We start from the raw sequence: 23,028 nt of genomic DNA on the forward strand, positions 1-23,028 counted from the left end.
CAACATCTGGGGCGGGTCAGGACAGTGAACCTAAAGCAGTTGACGCAGCTGAACTAGTTCACAACAGCGAACCTAAAGCAGTTGACGCAGCTGAACTAGTTCACAAAAAGCGAACCTAAAGCAGTTGACGCAGCTGAACTAGTTCACAACAGCGTTCGCTCCTGACTGAACACGGCCGCCGGGGGGATCTGACAAGTGGCTTTGAGGTTTTCTGGACATAAAAAAAAACACGTTATTTTTCAACAGGTAAGGTAATATTTTTTAAATGTCATTCGAGTGAAAGTACAAGTTAATTTTGAGTGATTAGTTAGCTAGCTTGGTGGCAGGAGTTTCTCCGGTTATACAGCTCTAGCAGGCGGGGTAGGTATCGGTTGCTAGGCGGCGTTTTAACACGTAACGTAGTTACAGCTAGTAGCTAGCTAAAGTGGCGTTTGCAATACCATTTGGTTTAGCTGACGAATGTAGTTAGTTAGTTAAAACTACAATTTACAACCCAAAATAAACCATATTTCGTCGATAGCGCACAAACTGGTGAAGTTGGCTAGCAAGTTAGCATGTCATAGCTAGCAACAGTAGCTAGCCACCTCGTAACAACAGCGGCTCAGGTAGCTTCATCCCGCAACTAACTATAAATGACCATTTATATTAGCTAACAATTTAGACTTTAACTTTTAATGTTACCGATGGCTATCTGTTACAGATGTCAGGAGTCAAAATTGTTAATATAAATGGTAATATTAAATGGAAAAATGAAGGATGAAGCTACCGCTCAGGTAATTTTCCATGAACTGTGACAGATAACTTTAGGGTTGGTTGGTGAGACGGGCAATTAGCTAAATTAGACTTGTTTTCATGCTAACTAGCTAGGATTAGTACTCTCTCTGTGTCAACAGGCTCGACCTGTTTTAATTTAAAAGACAGATGGTTGTTGACAGTGTTTTATTAATTAGTGAATTGGGAGATGCCGGAACACATAGTGAGAGCTAGAGCGGGGTGCTCTGAGGTGAGTTACCCGGAACGTGTGAAGGGGGAAAAAAGAAGGCTGACAACGTAGCAGCGCAGAGTGAACAGCCACGTCTCTTACTATCTATGGTGGTGAAATGGACAGCGCTCTCCAAGGTGCTGTTTAATCCATAGCAGTTTAGACGTCACAGCAGAACACCCGGTCATACATACGCATAGCCTATATGCCACTGATATGCCAATATACTGTAATATAGAGGTGGGGTTGACACAAGTCCTTATACTGCAACATTTTTAGACGTCACAGCAGAACACCCGCCATACGCATAGCCTATATGCCACTGATACGCCAATATACTGTAATATAGAGGTGGGGTTGACACAAGTCCTTACTTCTGATGGCACATTTTTAAAGCATCAATGTGTTGCAACATTTTTTTAGACGTCACAGCAGCACACCCGGTCATATGTAAACATACTCAACTGTGGTGCTTACAAGACCCGAATTTCATGTAATTTAATACATCGATGTAGCAGTATAACAAATATAGGAATATAATTTTAAAATAAAATAAATCAATGTAGGTTACAGCATAAATAGCTCAAGGAGACAGAGGCTGCTGCCTACCTACAGACTTGAAATCATTGGCCACTTTAATAAATGGAACACTAGTCACTTTAAGAATGTTTACATATCTGACATTACTCATCTCATATGTACAATTGAAGTCAGAAGTTTACATACACTTATGTTGGAGTCATTAAAACTCGTTTTTCAACCACTCCACAAATGTCTTGTTAACAAACCATAGTCTTGGCAAGTCAGTTAGGACATCTACTTTGTGCATGATACAAGTCATTTTTCCAACAATTGTTTACAGACAGATTATTTCACTTATAATTCACTGTATCACAATTCCAGTGGGTCAGAAGTTTACATACACATAGTTGACTGCCTTTAAACAGCTTGGAAAATTCCAGAAAATGATGTCATGGCTTTAGAAGCTTCTGAGGTGTATGCCTTGAAATACATCCACAGGTAAACCTCCAATTGACTCAAATGATGTCAATTAGCCGAAGAAGCTTCTTGAACTGTCAGGATTAGTAGCGCTGCTAGCCAGTAGGCCTACTAGCTAGTGGAGGTGGTGACGCTGAACTGTCAGGATTAGCAGCGCTGCTAGCCAGTAGGATTACTAGCTAGTGGAGGTGGTGATGTTGAAATGTCAGGATTAGCAGCGCTGCTAGCCAGTAGGATTACTAGCTAGTGGAGGTGGTGATGTTGAACTGTCAGGATTAGCAGCGCTGCTAGCCAGTATGACTACTAGCTAGTGGAGGTGGTGACGCTGAACTGTCAGGATTAGCAGCGCTGCTAGCCAGTAGGCCTACTAGCTAGTGGAGGTGGTGACGCTGAACTGTCAGGATTAACAGCGCTGCTAGCCAGTAGGCCTACTAGCTAGTGGAGGTGGTGACGCTGAACTGTCAGGATTAGCAGCGCTGCTAGCTAAGGCATCTCCATCAGGAGCAGTTTGCCCCATACTCCTCTCCAGCGCTGACTGTTCTCTGGCTCGTTTTCGGGTTCGATTCACCATTTTTCTCTGGATATTTGTACTTGGAAAAATGTCAACAAACTCGATTTTGCTTTTTCTTGTCCATTTTTTTAAAATTTGATTTTCCCAGATTTCAAATTCAGTAAGCCTAAGCAAGTCGTCTCCTATGTGAAGATGTCCCTACGTAAATCACTAGCTGACCACCAAGACCTGTGTCAAGATCAGTTACTTACCCCACAGGCCCTCCCCATAACCTCTATGTACAAATAAGAGAGCAGGTCTGGAATCAGTGTGTCAGGATAGGATGACTACACAGGATCCTTATGCTTTTACCTGATGGTTTTTCTGGGGGGGAAGGATAAATAACGAGTAGGCAACTTGATTTTAACTCTGTTTTTGTTAGAATGTATACAGTGAAACAATTAGTAAATCATGCCGCAATGGGTACCGGATCCGGGCAAGCGGGGACCGGATCCGGGCAAGCGGGGACCGGAATGAACAGTCAAAATCTGAGAGGTGCTGATCCTGCTCAAATGAAGCACTGGTTGTTGAACAAGTGATGGCTAAGAAGCCTTGCCAGACGAGTTGTTAAAACACTTCAAGAGAAAATCACTTAAACCAAACAATGTTATATTTTGATTATTCACCTGCCCTGAGCTAGCTATAACTGTGGGTTCATTACATTACACATAAGTCATTGGACAAAGGAGTCTTCTCTACGGCGGAGTTTTGTTAAGAGTCCCGACGCTCAATCTGAACGTTAACACTCGTTGCTTGCGGTACGGTTTTGGAAGCATAAGGACTTTATCTTTCATATCAGCCACAAATATTTTTCTAAAAACAAAATATTAAATTGATACACACCTTGTCAGGGTTAGTGTTCCCACAAGCCCATATCTGGCTCCAGGTCATCTACAAGTCTCTGCTAGGTAAACCCCCGCCTTATCTCAGTTGTAAATGAGAACTTGTTCTCAACTTGCCTAGCTGGTTAAATAAAGATAACATAAATATCTCCATGTTATAACACTTGGGTAGGAGCCTTGGGCCAGTAGCCAGTAAATGCATTTCTGGTGAGACTGATTGATAGGTAATTACAGCTTTTCGTAAGCTGTGAGGATAGATAATAGCAACATATAGGCATAGATACTGGGCCATGCTGCTGCTGCTGTGGTAGTCAGCTGACCTGAGGGATAGAGGGAGGTGAACTCTTGGTCGTATACATTAGTGCTTAACTGTAGCAAAAAACATTTTGCAACGGAAAAATAAAATTAGTTTTTCCCCATATTGGATAAGTTGAGTTAGTGAGTCCCTCCCTGTTTCAGTCTGTTTTCCTCTGTTTTGGTGCCTAGTGAATGACTGTGAACTCTGGTCTTGTGGTGGGTCACATGGCCTGTGAGTTGGCCTGGTCTTAATTTAGCTGTGGCTTGTGATGTACAGGGGGTGTGTTTGGGAGGTGGTGTCGCCACAACCTATCACCTTCTTCCATGACCAATTTGGACGGGGTGTGTTTTGGGAGGCGGTGCCGCCACAACCTATCACCTTCCATGACCAATTTGGACGGGCTAGAGTGGCAAATCAAACATTGTCTCATGGGACAGATATTAACCTTGATGGAACTGGCTCCTGACTGACTCACTTTGTTTACCGTCTGTACTAGAGGTCGACCGATTATGATTTTTACACGCCGATACCAATTATTGGAGGACCAAAAAAAGCCAGATTTTTAATTTAACATTATTTATTTTTTTTATAATTTATTTTATTTATATACATTTTATTTGTAATAATGACAATTACAACAATACTGAATGAACAACAAACACTTATTTTAACTTAATATAATACATAAACTCAATTTAGTCTCAAATAAATAATGAAACATGCTCAATTTGGTTTAAATAATGCAAAAAAAACAGTGTTGGAGAAGAAAGTAAAAGTGCAATATGTGCCATGTAAAAAAGCTAACGTTTAAGTTCCTTGCTCAGAACATGAGAACATATGAAAGCTGGTGGTTCCTTTTTAACATGAGTCTTCAATATTCCCAGTTAAGAAGTTTTAGGTTGTAGTTATTATAGGACTATTTCTCTCTATACCATTTGTATTTCATAGACCTTTTGACTATTGGATGTTTTTATAGGCGCTATAGTATTGCCAGCCTAATCTCTGGAGTTGATAGGCTTGAAGTCATAAACAGCTCAATGCTTGAAGCATTGCTAAGAGCTGCTGGATAACGCAGTAAAGTGCTGTTTGAATGCTTACGAGCCTGCTGCTGCCTACCACCGCTCAGTCAGACTGCTCTATTAAATATCAAATCATAGACTTAATTATATTAAACACACAGAAATACAAGCCTTAGGTCATTAATATGGTCAAATCCGGAAACTATAATTTCGAAAAAAAAACGTTTATTCTTTCGGTGATAAAATACGGAGCGGTTCCGTATTTGAAACGGATGGCAACCCTAAGTCTAAATATTGCTGTTACATTGCGCAACCTTCAATGTTATGTCATAATTATGTACAATTCAGGCTTCACACAGTTCGCAACTAGCCAGGCGGCCCAAACTGCTGCATATACCCTGACTCTGCTTGCACAAAACGCAAGAGAAGTGACACAATTTCTGGTACCACATTGATTATATGCAACACAGGACAAGCTAGTTAAACCATCAACCATGTGTAGTTAACTAGTAATTATGTTAAGATTTTTTTTTTTATGTGACGATCGTCGTAAGGAGTATACTAAGGTGCAGCATGTTGAGTGCTCATGATAAATATGTATTATTAACTCAGAACACTATACAAAAACAATAAACAAAGAAACACAAACGTCACGTTCTGCAGGCTTCACTGAGCAATACAAAAACAAGATCCCACAACACCAGGTGGGGGGGGAAAAAAACCCTACTTAAGTATGATCTCCAATTAGAGACGAGGACCAGCTGCCTCTAATTGGAGATCATCCCAAACAAACCCAACATAGAAATACAAAACATAGAAAAACGCCCTGACCAGTCTACCATAGAAAATAACAGCTTACCATGGTCAGGACGTGACATTTTATAAGATAAGTTTAATGCTAGCTAGCAATTTACCATGGCTCCTGGCTGCTGCCTGCACTCGCGTAACAGGTGGTCAGCCTGCCACGCAGTCTCCTCATGGATTGCAATATATAATCGGCGTCCAAAAATGCAGATTACAGATTGTTTTTGTTACGAAAACTTGAAATCGGTCAACTATGAATCGGTCAACCTCTAGTCTGTCGTAGTTGATTACTGATTACTCCATAGTGGTGTTGAGCTTCTGTCTCCATACTGGTCAATCCACGTGGATTTAGTTGTCCTGTAGAGGAAATATGTGATTAAAAAAATAAATAATAATTTGTAACTGGAAGTTTAACGCTTCAGTTCATTATCTAGTGAACAACAAGCTCTTAGAATTGGTCAAATGTTAATTGGTGTTTTTTATAGGTAAAGTTTGTCCCTATTTCTCAGCTAGGAAGTTTTGATAATATCATGAACAGCCACGTGTAAAGAGGTGTAACTTAGAGAGCCCTATAAAGACTTTCCAGTGTGTCGGTCAGACTCATTAAATGTGTAGTGTCACTTGATCATCTCATCTAGATCAATGAATCAGACTCCAGTCATGTGATTGCCTGTTCTCTTTAACTGCAGTGTAGTATCTCTCCTTCTATTGCAACATACCAACTCAGTCTAGCCTGCACTCTTTCACTTAGACCTTCCTGGACTCCTACGTTGTTTCCATAGCAATAGTGCTGCCAATCAGAGAGAGAAAAGGTCAGGAACAAGTGAACACTACAGTTCATTAAATAGTATGGGGTTAGTTGATGTGAACCCAGGGCATCCAGAGGTCAGGTCTTCTATTGTGTAGCTGTTTCTGAAAGAGAAGTGCAGCTCAGCATTTCCTGCCTGCTGAATAAACACTGAGTGGAGGTCACATACTGATGCCAGGCTGGCATATCATTATCACAGCATGTATCCACCACCCTTTGTGGCCAGGGTTGGATGAGGACAGGCTGGCATATCATTATCACAGCATGTATCCACCACCCTTTGTGGCCAGGGTTGGATGAGGACAGGCTGCACCCACCACCCTTTGTGGCCAGGTCAGTTTGTGAGTTCACCCCCTGATGGTTAAGGTCTGAATTAGGGGAGGGGGTGCTGATCTTGGATCTGTTCCTATGACCAATGTGATCACAGCTACCAGGAACTCCGTGTCCCATTGCCATTGTGAGACTTCTGTTTAAGGTTTTATGTTACTCTAGAACCTGGGTGATCTCTTGTTATCGTTAACTTGTGGGCTGTGTTCAGTAGGAACGAAACGGAATAAAACGCTCTGATACGGAGTGAAATGGGGAACTTTGTAGACTGTAGCAGACGTTCCAGTACATTTTCTTCTGTTTTGTGCCCAATGAACTAGGGATGTGACAAATGTAAAACAATTCTTAATATTATATTTTTTAAAAAAAATCATTTTAAATGTTTATTTTTTTAAATGACTTGAATTCACAATCCAAAAATGGTTCTGTGTATAACTACTAGGGGGCAGTGCAGTTCAATCTACCGCTGTCCTGGCAACCTACCTACCTACCGGTCCTCACTAGTTACCACAGCCACAAAGTCATGAAGCCTATTTCTACAATTTATCTTCTTAAAATGTGATTTGAAACCTAACCGTAACCACACTGATAACCTTATGCCTAACCTTAAAATAAGACCAAAAATATACTTTTTGTTTTCGTGATTTTTTTTATAATAAAGCCAGTTTTCACTTCTTGGCTGTGGTAACTAGTAGAACCCCTACTGCTGTCACCCACTCAGCAACGATGGTACTTACTGCTGTCCCCCGCCCACTCAGCAACGATGGTACTTACTGCTGTCCACCGCCCACTCAGCAACGATGGTACTTACTGCTGTCTCCACCCACTCAGCAACAATGGTACTTACTGCTGTCTCCACCCACTCAGCAACAATTGTACTTACTGCTGTCTCCGCCCACTCAGCAACAATGGTACTTACTGCTGTCCCCCGCCCACTCAGCAACGATGGTACTTACTGCTGTCCCCCGCCCACTCAGCAACGATGGTACTTACTGCTGTCCCCGCCCACTCAGCAACGATGGTACTTACTGCTGTCCCCCGCCCACTCAGCAACGATGGTACTTACTGCTGTCCCCCGCCCACTCAGCAACGACGGTACTTACTGCTGTCCCCCGCCCACTCAGCAACGACGGTACTTACTGCTGTCCCCCAACCCACTCAGCAACGACGGTACTTACTGCTGTCCACCAACCCACTCAGCAACGACGGTACTTACTGCTGTCCACCGCCCACTCAGCAACGACGGTACTTACTGCTGTCCACCAACCCACTCAGCAACGACGGTACTTACTGCTGTCCACCGCCCACTCAGCAACGACGGTACTTACTGCTGTCCACCAACCCACTCAGCAACGACGGTACTTACTGCTGTCCACCGCCCACTCAGCAACGACAGTACTTACTGCTGTCCTGTACTGCCAGTCTAGCTCAATTCCAATTCGCCAATGTTTTGCGTTTCATCACCTTCTCATTTAACTTCTCAAAGTATTGCCATACAGGACTTCCCTGCTGGCTGTTCCCTTTTTTTTGTTGTTCAAACTGTTAACAACGATGACGTGCGGAGTGCTTTATATCTATGGCAAATCATTTGAAAGATGCATCTCTCCTTGTTGTATTTGTAAATGTTTTATTTGTCCCTTTATGATAATGATTGGGACCTGTTTTTAATGGTTGTTTTTGTAATAACTAAAAATTATTTCGGTATGGGATTGTTTTGTTTTTAAACGTTAACAATTACAAATTTGTTAAACGTGACCCCCTATAATGAACACACCTCCTATCTCCCTCCATGTGTAGACTTTAGCAGACGTCCCAGTCCATTTTCTTCTACTAGGAGGTGTATTCATTAGGCACCAAAAGGTAGAAAATGTCCTGGGACGTCTGCTAAAGTCTACACAGTGAAGGAGATAGGTGTATTTTTACTAAACTACAGGCCTGTGTTGATCCTCAGCACCTTATCCAAAGTTGAGAGATTTGTTTTTAATCAACTTGAGGGATACCTTCTGTAGAACAAACTTCTTTCTGTATTCCAATTCATTAGGAGACGTCCCAGTCCATTTTCTTCCGTTTGGTGCCTAATGAATACACCTCCTATCCCAAATGGTTTGTTTGAGTTGTGCATGATAACAGAGGACAACGTTTCCAATCGACTATGTTTAATAACCTGTTGGGGCTAGGGGGCAGTATTGAGAATTTTGAAAAAAATATGTGCCCATTTTTAATTGCCTCCTACACCAACTCAGAAGCTAGAATATGCATATTATTGTTCAGGTTTGGATAGAAAACACTCTGAATTTTCTAAAACTGTTTGAATGGTGTCTGAGTATAACAGAACTCGTATGGCAGTCAAAACCCTGAGACAAATTCTGACAGGAAGTGGATACCTGATGTGTTGAATTACCTTTAAGCCTATGCCATTGAAACACACGGGCTTATTAATCGTTAAGCACTTCCTATTGCTTCCACTAGATGTCACCAGCCTTTACAAAGTGGTTTGAATCTGCTACTGTGAGATCTGACCGAACAAGAGCCTTGGAACGGTGGTGGCCGATAAGACTCTGGCGCTCGAGTTCATGTTGGGTACTCTCGTTCCAATACGTTTTAAAAGAGAATGCAATCGTCCGCCTTGAATATTATTCATGTTCTGGTTGAAAAAGGCACTAATGATTTATGCTATACAACGTTTGACATGTTTGAACGAACGTAAATATTTTTTTCCCCCTCTTTCATGAAGACAAGTCCGACGGGCTTAGTTCATGTGCTAACGACACGGAGCTTTTTGGACATAAATTATGAGCTTTTTCGAACAAAACTACATTTGTTATGGACCTGGGATTCCTGGAAGTGACATCTGATGAAGAGAATCAAAGGTAATGGATTATTTACATAGTATTTTCGATTTTAGATCTCTCCAACATGGCGGTTAGTCTGTATCGCAAAGCGTCTTTTTCTGGGCGCAGTGCTCAGATTATTGCAAAGTGTGATTTCCCAGTAAGGTTATTTTTAAATCTGGCAATCCGGTTGCGTTCAAGAGATGTAAATCTATAATTCTTTGAATAACAATATAATATTTTACTAATGTTTTCGAATAGTAATTATTTAATTTGTTGTGTTGATTGACTGGCGGTTATTGGAGGGAAAAGATTTCCTCAACATCAACGCCATAGTAAAACGCTGTTTTTGGATATAAATATGAACTTGATAGAACAAAAAATTCATGTATTGTCTAACATAATGTCCTAGGAGTGTCATCTGATGGAGATTGTCAAAGGTTAGTGCATAATTTTAGCTGGTTTTCTGCTTTTGGTGACGCGTGTCTTTGCATTAACAAAACATTACACACAGTTATTTTCAATGTACTGTCCTAACATAATCTAACTTTATGCTTTCGCCGTAAAGCCTTTTTGAAATCGGACAACGTGGTTAGATTAAGGAGATGTTTATCTTTCAAAGGGTGTAAGATAGTTGTATGTTTGAGAAATTTGAATTATGACATTTAATTGTTTTCAAATTTGGCGCTCTTGATATTTCACCTGTTGTTGATAGGGTGTACCAGGGGTGGGACGCTTGCATCCCACATAGCCCAATGAGCACAAACAAAGCAACTGGGCTCTAACTTTCCTGCAAGATTAATAAAGGATAGTGCTTGTGTCACTGCTAAAATGATAACCCATATTGTAAGCCTTTTCTATTAGTAGTGGTAAATTTCCCAGGTGGTTCTGCAAGAGCAGTAAACATTTTTTTTACTAAACTACAGGCCTGTGTTGATCCTCAGCACCTTATCCAAAGTTGAGAGATTTGTTTTTAATCAACTTGAGGGATACCTTCTGTAGAACAAACTTCTTTCTGTATTCCAATCTGGCTTTAGAACAGCTAATTCCACTGATACTTGTGTTATCCACCTTTTTGACCACATTAAGCAGGAAAGTGAGAAGGGGGAACTAGACACTGTGGAACTTTTGACACTGTGGACCGACCAATGATATTCTCCTGATGAAACTGAAATGCATGGGTCTAAATGATGTAGCAGTGAATTGGTTTAGGTCTCATCTGACCAACAGAACAGAACAGATGTTCTGTCAGAGGCCTAAGAAATATCCCGTTGACTACCCCAGGGATCTGTTTTAGGGCCACTCTAATTTCTTATATACGTTAATGATCTGCCAGATGCAGTAAAGTGCAAACTCCTGATTTATGCTGATGATTCAGCCAAACTGGTATCAGGGAAGGATACAGTTTACGTAGAGGAGACCCTGAGTAAGGAATTTTATTTTTTAGAATTTTTTGAGATTGGTTGACTGATGACAAATTTGTCGCTATATTTGCGAAAAACAATCAATTTTGTTTGGAACAAAACGTAGATTGCTTAGGGCTAACAAGATAAAGGGTAAACTGTGCAGGCGAGGAGATTGAATCTAAAACAAGTAACTTATCTTGGTGTGTCCCTAGATCAATCCCTTCCTTTCTGGAGACCTGATTGCTGCAACAAAAAAAATAATCTAAAATGACGGAACAAATGTAATTGTTTTTATTGTAACACTATCCGGTATATGCTGAATGTCCCCCCCAGGACCCACATAATGTTATCTGGTATATGCTGAATGTCCCCCCCCCCAATAGGACCCACATAATGTTATCAGGTATATGCTGAATGTCCCTCCTAGGACCCACATAATGTTATCCGGTATATGCTGAATGTCCCCCCAGGACCCACATAATGTTATCCGGTATATGCTGAATGTCCCCCCAGGACCCACATAATGTTATCTGGTATATGCTGAATGTCGTCTCCCCCCCCACTAGGACCTACATAAAAATATCTAAAATGACGGAACAAATTGAATTATTTTTATTGTAACACTATATATATATTTTAACATCAAAGTTAAGAAACTGCTTGTCTCAACCTTGATTCAGTGTCATTTTGATTATGCCTGCTCTGCTTGGTATAGTGGGCTATCAAAACAGCTGAACAAGATAATCCAGGTCATGCAAAATAGTGTTATCTGGTATATGCTGAATGTCCCCCCTAGGACCCACATAATGTTATCCGGTATATGCTGAATGCCCGTCCCCCCCCCCACTAGGACCTACATAATGTTATCAGGTATATGCTGAATGTCCCCACTAGGACCCACATAATGTTATCAGGTATATGCTGAATAAGACCTACATAGGAGTACAGGAGTTCTGGGAGGTGGGCTTGTTGCCTTTGGAGACCAGAGTGGATCAACTTAAACTTCATTATATGTTTGACATCTTAAATGATCGTTCCCCAGGTTATATGGAAAAACCACATTGATATGGTCTATAACCAACACCGTTACAATACCAGAGTCAGTGTTTATGTCTTGTAAAATCCCAAGTGTAAACAGTACCGCGAGGAGCACGTTTTTCTATACAGGCATTTGTCTATGGAATAACCTCCCCTTGGAGATCAAGCAAAGGAAAACAGTAGAAATGGCTTTAAAAGCTTTTCATTTGGACAAGGTTGTCTAAGAGAAACCATCCCTCTGCCCCCCTACTGCTGGTCAGGTGTATCTATGTGAATAATGGGTAAGATGTGCAATGAAAAAAAAAAATATATATATATATATATGTATATATATGCGATCGATGAAAGGGGACCAAAGAGCAGCGTGTTGAGTGCTCATCTTCTTTTTATTAAAGTAAAGTGAACACTTAAACAAAAAATAACAAAATGACACACGACAGTTCCGTAAGGTAACGTTGACTATACGAAAAAACAACCACCCACAACCCACAGGAAAAAAAAACAGGCTGCCTAAGTATGGCTTCCAATCAGAGACAACGAAAGACACTTGCCTCTGATTGGAAACCATAATCGGCCACACATAGAAAATGAACATAGAAAATGAAAACTAGAACAAATCCCCATGAAACAAACCAACCCCAAAACAAATCAAATCAAATCAAATGTATTTATATAGCCCTTCTTACATCAGCTGATATCTCAAAGTGCAAAGTGTACAGAAACCCAGCCTAAAACCCCAAACAGCAAGCAATGCATGTGTAGAAGCACACAAAACACACAAAAACAACACGCCCTGACCATACTACAATGACAAATGACCCCTTTACTGGTCAGGACGTGACAATATATATATTTTTTTAAGGTCAAAATTAGATTTTTAAGGTTAGGGAGAAGTACAGTGACTAGTGCCACTTTTTGATGTCAATATAAATGAATGTATTTATGGTTGTTTGTCATTTTGTCTTCTCTTTTTTTAAATCATTATATTTGTTATTGTTTTCCACTTTGGAAACGAGCGTTTTAAATAATACTTTCAAGTGATATCCTCTGGGTCCACATTTTGTTCTATATGTCTGTTAACCAAAATAAATGAAATCCCTCCCTGTGTTGACTGTAGCAGACCTACTTGTTTCAGTCCATTTTCTTCTGTTTGGTGCCTAATGAACACACCTGTCTCTCTGTCTCTCTGTCTGCAGACTGTAGAAGATATTAATCCAATTACAAAGATGATTTCCAAACTGAGCCACAGCCTGAGGAGCGCTGCCCCGGCCCTGACCAGAGCTGTCCACTCTGGGACGCGTCCTGCCTCTACCGCTGCCTCCAAACAGAAGATAGACCAACCGCTCACCGCTGAGGAGGTGTATGCCAGAGAGGAGAAGTATGGAGCACACAACTACCACCCACTTCCTGTGGCGCTGGAGAAGGGAAAGGGTGAGTGAGCCCACAGAGATCCTGTGTTAAAAGGTGGACTATGTGTCGGGGCGTTAAAGGTAGACTGCGTTATGGCTTTGCCACGAACAGCACTGCAGTTATTGTGATCATTGCTCTCAAACGCACTCGTACAGAGTATCTGCGCATGTGTTCTAGTACCTGACAGACTAACGTCCTGTCTACTGTACATCAAGCTGCCTCAGGCTCCTGCCCTATGGGCCGTTCTGGTTTGGGACAAGGCCTGACAGACTAACGTCCTGTCTACTGTACATCAAGCTGCCTCATGCTCCTGCCCTATGGGCCGTTCTGGTTTGGGACAAGGCCTGACAGACTAACGTCCTGTCTACTGTACATCAAGCTGCCTCATGCTCCTGCCCTATGGGCCGTTCTGGTTCGGGACAAGGCTTGATTCCAGTAGCTGTTCCCAACCCCCCCCTCTGCTCTGTCTCGTCTCCTCCCCAGGTCTGTATTTGTGGGACGTGGAGGGCAACAGATACTATGACTTCCTGAGCGCCTACAGTGCAGTGAACCAGGGCCACTGCCACCCCAAGATCATCGCTGCTCTGAACGCCCAGGCCTCCAAGCTCACCTTGACCTCCCGGGCCTTCTACAACGACATCCTGGGGGCCTACGAGGAGTACATCACCACTCTGTTTGGATACGACAAAGTACTGCCCATGAACACAGGTTAGGAGGTCTGATATGTACTGCCCGTGAACACAGGTTAGGAGGCCTGATCAGACCTGCCCGTGAACACAGGTTAGGAGGCCTGATCAGACCTGCCCGTGAACACAGGTTAGGAGGCCTGATCAGACCTGCCCGTGAACACAGGTTAGGAGGCCTGATCAGACCTGCCCGTGAACACAGGTTAGGAGGCCTGATCAGACCTGCCCGTGAACACAGGTTAGGAGGCCTGATCAGACCTGCCCGTGAACACAGGTTAGGAGGCCTGATATGTACTGCCCGTGAACACAGGTTAGGAGGCCTGATATCTGGTGTTCAGGACCAGTTCCATGACACAACATGACTTCCAGTGCGTCCTGAGAACAACATCTCTCCCCTCGACAAGGTGTGGAGGATGGAGAGACTGCTCACTAGCTGTCTGACATCTGCTGTGGCGGTCCGTGGTATACAACATGTCAATTCTAAGTATAGTAGTGACGTAACTAATGTTCTTTCCCTTTTTGTGGACCAGGTGTGGAGGGCGGCGAGACGGCCTGTAAGCTGGCCCGTAAGTGGTCCTACACCATGAAGGGCGTTCCCAAGAATCAGGCGAAAATTATCTTTGCAAGTAAGTCAATATACAGCACCTTTTTTTTGGTTTCCCATCATATCCTGAGATACAGGGTGTTTGTCCCTGTCTATTCTACCTGTAGATTCCTGTAATACACTTTTTCTAGTGCAGTACAATCATTGCTACGGTGGTGCCATAGGGCTTGAACCCCGCCATGGCTGCTTGCAGCTAGATTTGTTAAAATGTTATTGAATTCCATATTTCCTGTAATCGTATTCGAGTTCATTTAGTTCCCTAACGTGGCAGAATGCATTGGAACTCTGACTTGTGTGATGAACACCATAGAAGAAGGATAGGAGGTCTGATATGACCTGAAATGTGTGATGAACACCATAGAAGAAAGGATAGGAGGTCTGATATGTACTGCCCATGAACACAGGTTAGGAGGCCTGATAAGACCTGAATTGTGTGATGAACACCATAGAAGAAAGGATACTAATTGTAACGTGGCTAACCTTCTCCTCTGTAGACGGTAACTTCTGGGGACGAACCATGGCGGCCATCTCTAGCTCTACAGATCCTAGCAGTTACGAGGGCTTCGGTCCCTTCATGCCCGGCTTTGGGCTCATCCCTTACAACGATATCCCTGCTCTGGAGGTACGGGACTGACGTGACTATACCTTCTATAATACTGAACCTTAATGTTACTACTCTACAGGCCAAGTTTCCTGGAGCCAGATCAGGCCTAGTCCTGTTTGAAGGATGCTTAGTCCAGACAAAGTCTAGGTCTGGGGAAATTGTCCTTTCTTCTATATTTTACATATATATATGTGTGTGTGTATGTATGTATGGGAGTGTCTCCAGCCCTTGTAAATCCATTGATGAGATGATCATGGGTAACTTGTTATGTGTTTATCACTGACTGTGTGCTGCTGGTTGTTCCAGAAAGCTCTACAGGACCCGAACGTAGCAGCCTTCATGGTGGAGCCCATCCAGGGAGAGGCTGGTGTGGTAGTTCCTGATGCTGGGTACCTCACTACTGTCAGACAGCTCTGCACTCAGAACAACGTGAGTACCAGACGTTTCAGCGTTAACACACAAACACACACATTGTACTGTTAAGCCTTGAGAATCAACGGTTGATCTTTTGTCTTTGGAAACTGACATTTTCTCCCCCCACACTTTTGGTTGATTGTTCCATCTGTCCATTTTTTTTTTTTTTGTAAAATAAAATACTGATATAGCTTTTTCCTTGTAACTGTGCTTCCTTGTGCTTGGGTCTAGAGACCAGGTTATTATAAATCACTTTGTGGCAACTGTTGATTTGTTTTAAAAAGAGCTTTATAAATGAAATGTGATTGATATTTCCTACTGCATGGTGTTTAGGTGCTGTTCATAGCCGATGAGGTGCAGACTGGACTGGCGCTGTCTGTAGTGTAGAGATCCAGTCATACATAGACTCTACTAATATCTCTCCGTTCCATGTCCAGGTGCTGTTCATTGCTGATGAGGTGCAGACTGGACTGGCCCGTACGGGTAGACGGCTGGCCGTGGACCATGAGGAAGTACGGCCGGACATCGTGATCCTAGGAAAGGCTCTGTCAGGAGGAGTCTACCCTGTGAGTAACACAACGCTGTTACACTACTTTCTCTGCCATGTTGTACTCCTCATTTGATTTACTGAATGAAAAATGCAGTCTAATAATTTAGTATGGGATGGGTCGCATCAATACATGAATATTCATTGTTTAATTCACTTCCTTTTGTGACTGACTCTCTGCTTATTCAGCATGTTGTGACTGATGGGACTGGGTCATGTTGGGACTGATGGGACTGGGTCATGTTGGGACTGATGGGACTGGGTCATGTTGGGACTGGGTCATGTTGGGACTGGGTCATGTCAGTCTCTGATATAAACCTTGTCCTGCCAGGTATCTGCGGTGCTGTGTGATGATGAGGTGATGCTGACCATCAAGCCTGGAGAGCACGGCTCTACCTACGGTGGAAACCCTCTGGCCTGTGGCGTTGCCATGGCAGCTCTAGAGGTAAGTGGTAGCTAGCTTTTATTTACTTAGTTAGCTAGTTAGTTATTTGGCTATGGACAGATTCAGCTAGCTAGTTAGTTAGCTAGCTAGTTATTTGGCTATGGACAGATTCAGTTAGTTATTTGGCTATGGACAGATTCAGTTAGTTATTTGGCTATGGACAGATTCAGTTAGTTATTTGGCTATGGACAGATTCAGTTAGTTAGTTAACTAGTTATTTGGCTATGGACAGATTCAGCTAGTTAGTTAACTAGTTATTTGGCTATGGACAGATTCAGCTAGTTAGTTGGCTATGGACAGATTCAGCTAGTTAGTTGGCTATGGACAGATTCAGCTAGTTAGTTGGCTATGGACAGATTCAGCTAGTTAGTTGGCTATGGACAGATTCAGCTAGTTAGTTAGTTGGCTATGGACAGATTCAGCTAGTTAGTTAGTTGGCTATGGACAGATTCAGCTAGTTAGTTAGTTGGCTATGGACAGATTCAGCTAGTTAGTTATTTGGCTATGGACAGATTCAGCTAGTTAGCTAGCTAGTTATTTGGCTATGGACAGATTCAGCTATCCATCAGTCCAGGCAGTCATGTACACTGCATGGCCAGAAGTATGTGGACGCCCCTTCAAATTAGTCGATTCAGCTATTTCAGCCACACCCGTTGCTGACAGGTGTATAAAATCGAGCATACAGCCATGTAATCTCCATAGACGAGCATTGGCAGTAGAATGGCCTTACTGAAGAGCTCAGTGACTTTCAATGTGGCACTGTCATAGGAGCAACAACGGCTCAGCCGCGAAGTGGTAGGCCACACAAGCTCACAGAACAGGACCGCCGAGTGCTGAAGCGCGTAAAAAATCGTTTGTCCTCGGTTGCAACACTCACTACTGAGTTCCAAACTGCCTCTGGAAGCCACATGACAAGCACTGTTTGCCGGGAGCTTGATGAAATGGGTTTCCATGGCCGAGCAGCTACACACAAGGCTTAGATCACCATACGCAATGCCAATCACGCTTCAACATTGGCAGTCCGATAGACAAATCTGGCGGATGGCGGATGCCAGGAGAACGCTACCTGCCCCAATGCATCGTGCCAACTGTAAAGTTTGGTGGAGGTGGAATAATGGTCTGGGACTGTTTTTCATGGTTCGGGCCCCTTAGTTCCATTAAAGGGATCTCTTAACGCTACAGCATACAATGATGTTCTAGACAATTCTGTGCTTTGTGGAAACAGTTTGGAGAAGGCCCTTTCCTCGTTTCAGCATTATAATGCCCCCGTGCAGAAAGTGAGGTCCATACAGGAATGGTTTGTCGAGGCAGGTGTGGAAGAACTTGACTGGCCTGCACAGAGTCCTGACCTCAACTCCATCAAACAAGTTTGGGATGAATTGGAACACCGACTGCGAGCCAGGCCTAATTGCCCAACATCAGTGTCCGACCTCACTAATGCAAAGTCCCCGTAGCAATGTTCCAACATCTAGTGGAAAGCCTTCCCAGAAGAGTGGAGACTGTTATAGTGGCAGAGGGGGGACCAACTCCATATTAATGCCCAGGATTTTGGTTTGAGATTTTGGACCAGAATGTAGTGTCTCATTCATTCCCTCAAGCAGTCAAGTCATCGTATCTGTATCTGACTAGCTGGTTTAGTAAGACGGGATACTCCCCAGAGCAACAGACAGCTGAGAGTACTTCATTGCAGTGAGTGGGACCATCCTATCTGCTCTGAACACAGAACTTGGGCTCCTATCTCCTGAGTGATTGCTAACAGACCGCGGTCAACCGCTGCTTTCACACGAAGTGATCTCTCATTAAACCCTTCAGTATGGACTAAGATATACTGGTGTACACAACTATCAATGAGATTTGTTGGCTGCGCATGGTACTGTTTATTGTGTTGTGCGTACACTAGTTCACTGTGTTGGGTCACTGGATATGTAGTTAACAAAGTACTGGCTGCAATAGAACCCTTTAAATCAAATCAAAGTTTGTCACGTGAGCCGAATACAACAGGTGTAGACCTTACAGTAAAATACTTACTTACAGGCTCTAACCAGTAGTGCAAAAAAGGTATTGGGTGAACAATGGGTAAGTAAAGAAATAAAAACAACAGTAAAAAGAGTGAAAAACAGTAGCGAGGCTACATACAGACACCGGTTAGTCAGGCTGATTTGAGGTGGTAACAGACCTCCTAACAGTATGTTGTCCTCTCTGACAGGTTCTGGAGGAAGAGAAGCTGGCGGAGAACGCTGAGAAGATGGGCCAGTTGCTGAGGTCAGAACTGTCAAAGCTTCCTAAAGAGATTGTCCCCATCGTCCGGGGAAAGGGCCTCCTCAATGCCATCGTCATCAAAGAGACTAAAGGTATGGCTGTATCTGATGTGAAATCACTTAGATTTGCAAACATTTCTCTCCGCCACATGGCAAAATTAGTAGAATTGCAGGAAACTTGTTATAATAATGATATCTCACTGACCTGTTGCATGTCTCCACTAACTAACTTAACGCTCTTAAAGAGACGGTGTATCATTTTCTGTAATGCATCTCAATAGGTAGTGCTTTTACACAATGTAAAAACCTAATATTCCAAATGACGTTGTCATTTTAATGTCAGATGTTTTAGATCAACAGTTTAGCTTTTTATACTAAACAAATGTATTTACACAACATGAGCTTCAAATTGGCTATATTGCAATCAATTTAAATATCATAGAGATATATATCTATCTGGTGCTCCTAAATTTGATGTTGTGCTCCTCACTTTTAACAAGAAATTGTTCTAGAGCCCTGCTTGGGTTTTGTAATTGTTTCTCTGTAGGCTGAAGCTTTGACCCCTGACGTGTGTGTGTGTGTGTGCGCTCACACTTCTTCCCCCTCAGACTATGATGCCTGGAGAGTGTGCATCCGTCTCCGTGACAACGGACTGTTGGCCAAGCCCACCCACGGTGACATCATCCGTCTGGCCCCTCCCCTCATCATTAAAGACCACGAGGTCAGAGAGTGTGCTGACATCATCCAGAGAACCATCATGTCCTTCTAGAACTCCTTCTAGAACCACCTAGAACTTATCCTAGAACACTGGAACCAACAAAGCAACTATCATCTGCTGTGAACTATCATCTATTGGAATGTGTTACTAATTCTAAACATTTAGCAAATGCATGTTATTGTATTGTAAGCAGTACTCTCTTTTAAGTTAATTTACTGTGAAAATGTATGTGGAGAATACATTTTTTTTCACAGTACTGCTATTTTGTAGTAATGTCAATCTAAGCATCATCCAAGCTGAAGGTTTTCTCTTCTGAAGTGCTGGGACTGAAAAGGGTTACAGGGTTATTACACTGCTGCGCCAAAGCACCTTGGGGTGACCCTAAACCCAGGGATGTTTTTAACTCTTGCATCTGGTTAGTTGGGAGACGGTTGAGATACTGATTTTAATTTTGTTGTTAATTCTGGCAACTACTACTGCAGCAAAGCTATATTAAAAAAAAAAAAATGTAATGTGCTTAAACAACTTTTTCACTGTCTAAAACGGAGCATTGTTTTACAAACAAAGAAACATAAATTACTTTAACATTTAAATAATTGTATTTGCTTGTTGGTGAAATGAGCAAAAAAAAAAGTTTTTACTGAAAGACACAGGTATAACCAATAAGGATATTTTAAGTATTTAAAAGGAAATATTTTAATACCACTATAACTCAGTGAAAGAATTGAACTGCTGTTCTGTTCTGTTACTACCCTATAGGCCCTGGTATAAAGTAGTGCACTACTACCCTATTAGGCCCTGGTCTAAAGTAGTGCACTACTACCCTATTAGGCCCTGGTCTAAAGTAGTGCACTACTACCCTATTAGGCCCTGGTCTAAAGTAGTGCACTACTAAGGAAATAGGGTGCCATTTCAGAGATGACCTCTAATTAAGCAATGAGGCCCGAGGAGGTGTGGTATATGGCCAATATACCACGGCTAAGGGCTGTGCTTAAGCACGATGCAACGCGGCCCTTATCCGTGGTATATTGGCCATATATCACAAACCCCCGAGGTGCCTTATTGCCGTTATAAACTGGTTACCAACGTAATTAGAGCAGTAAAAATAAATGTTTTATCATACCCGTGGTATACGGGTCTGATATACCACGGCTTTCAGCCAATCAGCATTTTAATGCTCGATCCATCCCGTTTTTTTATAATTTGTGATATATTATACTTCCTCCAGCGACAATGCGTTTATGAGTGACATCGTTTAGGAGTCATCTGTTCCTCTGCTAAGATCCGTTCGGTCAGGGGCCTCTTCAGTATTAATCTGTACACTCTGTGGCTGCCTCTCAAATGGTTCTCTATGGGAGCTGGGCAACTATTGCATCAATGTAGGAAATACGGGACCATTTAAAATGCATCCCAGTGTTTGTTGGAAACTTGCTAAAGAGAGGACAATATTTTAAAAACCAACTGGAAACTGTTGCTGGCTGAATATAATGTTGGATTCTATTGCAATACAAATATTTTAAGTTGTTACATAAAATGTTCATAATAATAAATAGCTGGTGTCTTATTCTGATGTCCTGTCAATTCTTAATTTTTTTTTATTTTTTTATTCACTTTATCTAGTTGTGGCAATTTTAAGATCTAGAATTATTGAAGTAGAAGGTTCCCAGTCTATAACAGCTTGATTTGGTTTAAACCTCATTTGGTCTCGTTTAACGATGAGACAATTACCAATAGGAAACAACAGTTTAATTATCCTCTGTTAAATACACTCACATAATCATTAAGAGGACATTCTAAGGCTCATTACAAACCACAAACTGGTCTATTACCAGTAATCTAATTACAATGTTCAGTCGTGCATAAATCAAGTTTATGAAATAGTTTTATAAATCACTAAATATCAAGTCTTACCACTAGGTTGTGATGTGTTCCTATGCTGTGGTCCTCACTAGTTATCACAGCCACAAAGTAATTATGGCTAAACCCTGTCTTCTACAATTTAATCTACTTAAAATCTGTTTTTAATCCTAACCACACTGCTAATATTATTGCCTAAACTTTTAAGACCAAAAAGCTATTTTTATTTATTTTTTTGTTAAATTGAATGATTTAGCCCATTTTGACTTTGTGGTTGCGATAACTAGTGACAACCTTGTAGTGTATTAAGTTGATCAGAGCATGGTGTCAGAAATCACAGACCTCGGGGCAACAGCACTGTGTATGCTGGAACATTGGTAATGTGGGAGACACCCCGTCTACCTAAGGAGACTAATCCGAGCACGAGATGACTGAAAACACAAGTCCCCTTCGGCCCTGTAACGACATTACCGTCTCCCCACTCCCCCGTAACGACATTACCGTCTCCCAGCTCCCCTGTAACGACATTACTGTCTCCCAGCTCCCCTGTAACGACATTACCGTCTCCCCGCTCCCCTGTAACGACATTACCGTCTCCCCGCTCCCCTGTAACGACATTACCGTCTCCCCGCTCCCCCGTAACGACCATTACCGTCTCTCCGCTCCCCCGTAACGACATTACCGTCTCCCCGCTCCCCTGTAAAGACATTACCGTCTCCCAGCTCCCCCGTAACGACATTACCGTCTCCCCGCTCCCCCGTAACGACATTACCGTCTCCCCGCTCCCCCGTAACGACCATTACCGTCTCTCCGCTCCCCCGTAACGACATTACCGTCTCCCAGCTCCCCCGTAACGACATTACCGTCTCCCCGCTCCCCCGTAACGACATTACCGTCTACCCGCTCCCCCGTAACGACATTACCGTCTCCCCGCTCCCCTGTAACGACATTACCGTCCCTCCGCTCCCCCGTAACGACATTACCGTCCCACCGCTCCCCCGTAACGACATTACCGTCTCCCCATTCCCCGTAACGACATTACCGTCTCCCCGCTCCCCTGTAACGACCATTACCGTCTCCCCGCTCCCCTGTAACGACCATTACCGTCTCCCCTGTAATGACCATTACCGTCTCTCCGCTCCCCTGTAATGACCATTACCGTCTTCCCGCTCCCCCGTAACGACATTACCGTCCTCCCGCTCCCCCGTAACGACATTCCCGTCTCCCCGCTCCCCCGTAACGACCATTACCGTCTCTTCGCTCCCCTGTAACGACATTACCGTCTCCCCGCTCCCCCGTAACGACATTACCGTCTCCCCTGTAACGACATTACCGTCCCTCCGCTCCCCCGTAACGACATTACCGTCCCACCGCTCCCCCGTAACGACATTACCGTCTCCCCACTCCCCTGTAACGACATTACCGTCTCCCCATTCCCCGTAACGACATTTACCGTCTCCCCATTCCCCGTAACGACATTACCGTCTCCCCGCTCCCCTGTAACGACCATTACCGTCTCCCCTGTAACGACCATTACCGTCTCCCCTGTAATGACCATTACCATCCCCCCGCTCCCCCGTA

The 23,028-nt window shown here is 43.0% G+C and overlaps 1 protein-coding gene across 2 annotated transcripts; it reads left to right on the forward strand.

Annotated features, from left to right (window-relative positions):
- Positions 1-38: 38 nt before the first annotated feature.
- LOC106577392 (ornithine aminotransferase, mitochondrial) lies at positions 39-21,154 on the forward strand. 2 transcript variants are annotated; one of them, XM_045701176.1, is made up of 10 exons: positions 39-246; positions 13,101-13,335; positions 13,798-14,022; positions 14,531-14,626; positions 15,099-15,226; positions 15,515-15,637; positions 16,060-16,188; positions 16,501-16,614; positions 18,821-18,965; positions 19,481-21,154. In XM_045701176.1, the coding sequence occupies exons 2-10, from the start codon at positions 13,131-13,133 to the stop codon at positions 19,639-19,641; spliced, it is 1,326 nt and encodes a 441-aa protein (XP_045557132.1). In that variant the 5' UTR covers positions 39-246; positions 13,101-13,130; the 3' UTR covers positions 19,642-21,154. The 2 variants fall into 2 exon arrangements, with proteins under 2 accessions (XP_045557132.1, XP_045557130.1); XM_045701174.1 differs by having other exon boundaries at positions 103-251.
- The last annotated feature ends 1,874 nt before the right edge of the window (positions 21,155-23,028 follow it).

Source organism: Salmo salar, chromosome ssa18 (genome assembly GCF_905237065.1).
Source record: "Salmo salar chromosome ssa18, Ssal_v3.1, whole genome shotgun sequence".
In the NCBI taxonomy this organism is placed as follows: Eukaryota; Metazoa; Chordata; class Actinopteri; order Salmoniformes; family Salmonidae; genus Salmo; species Salmo salar.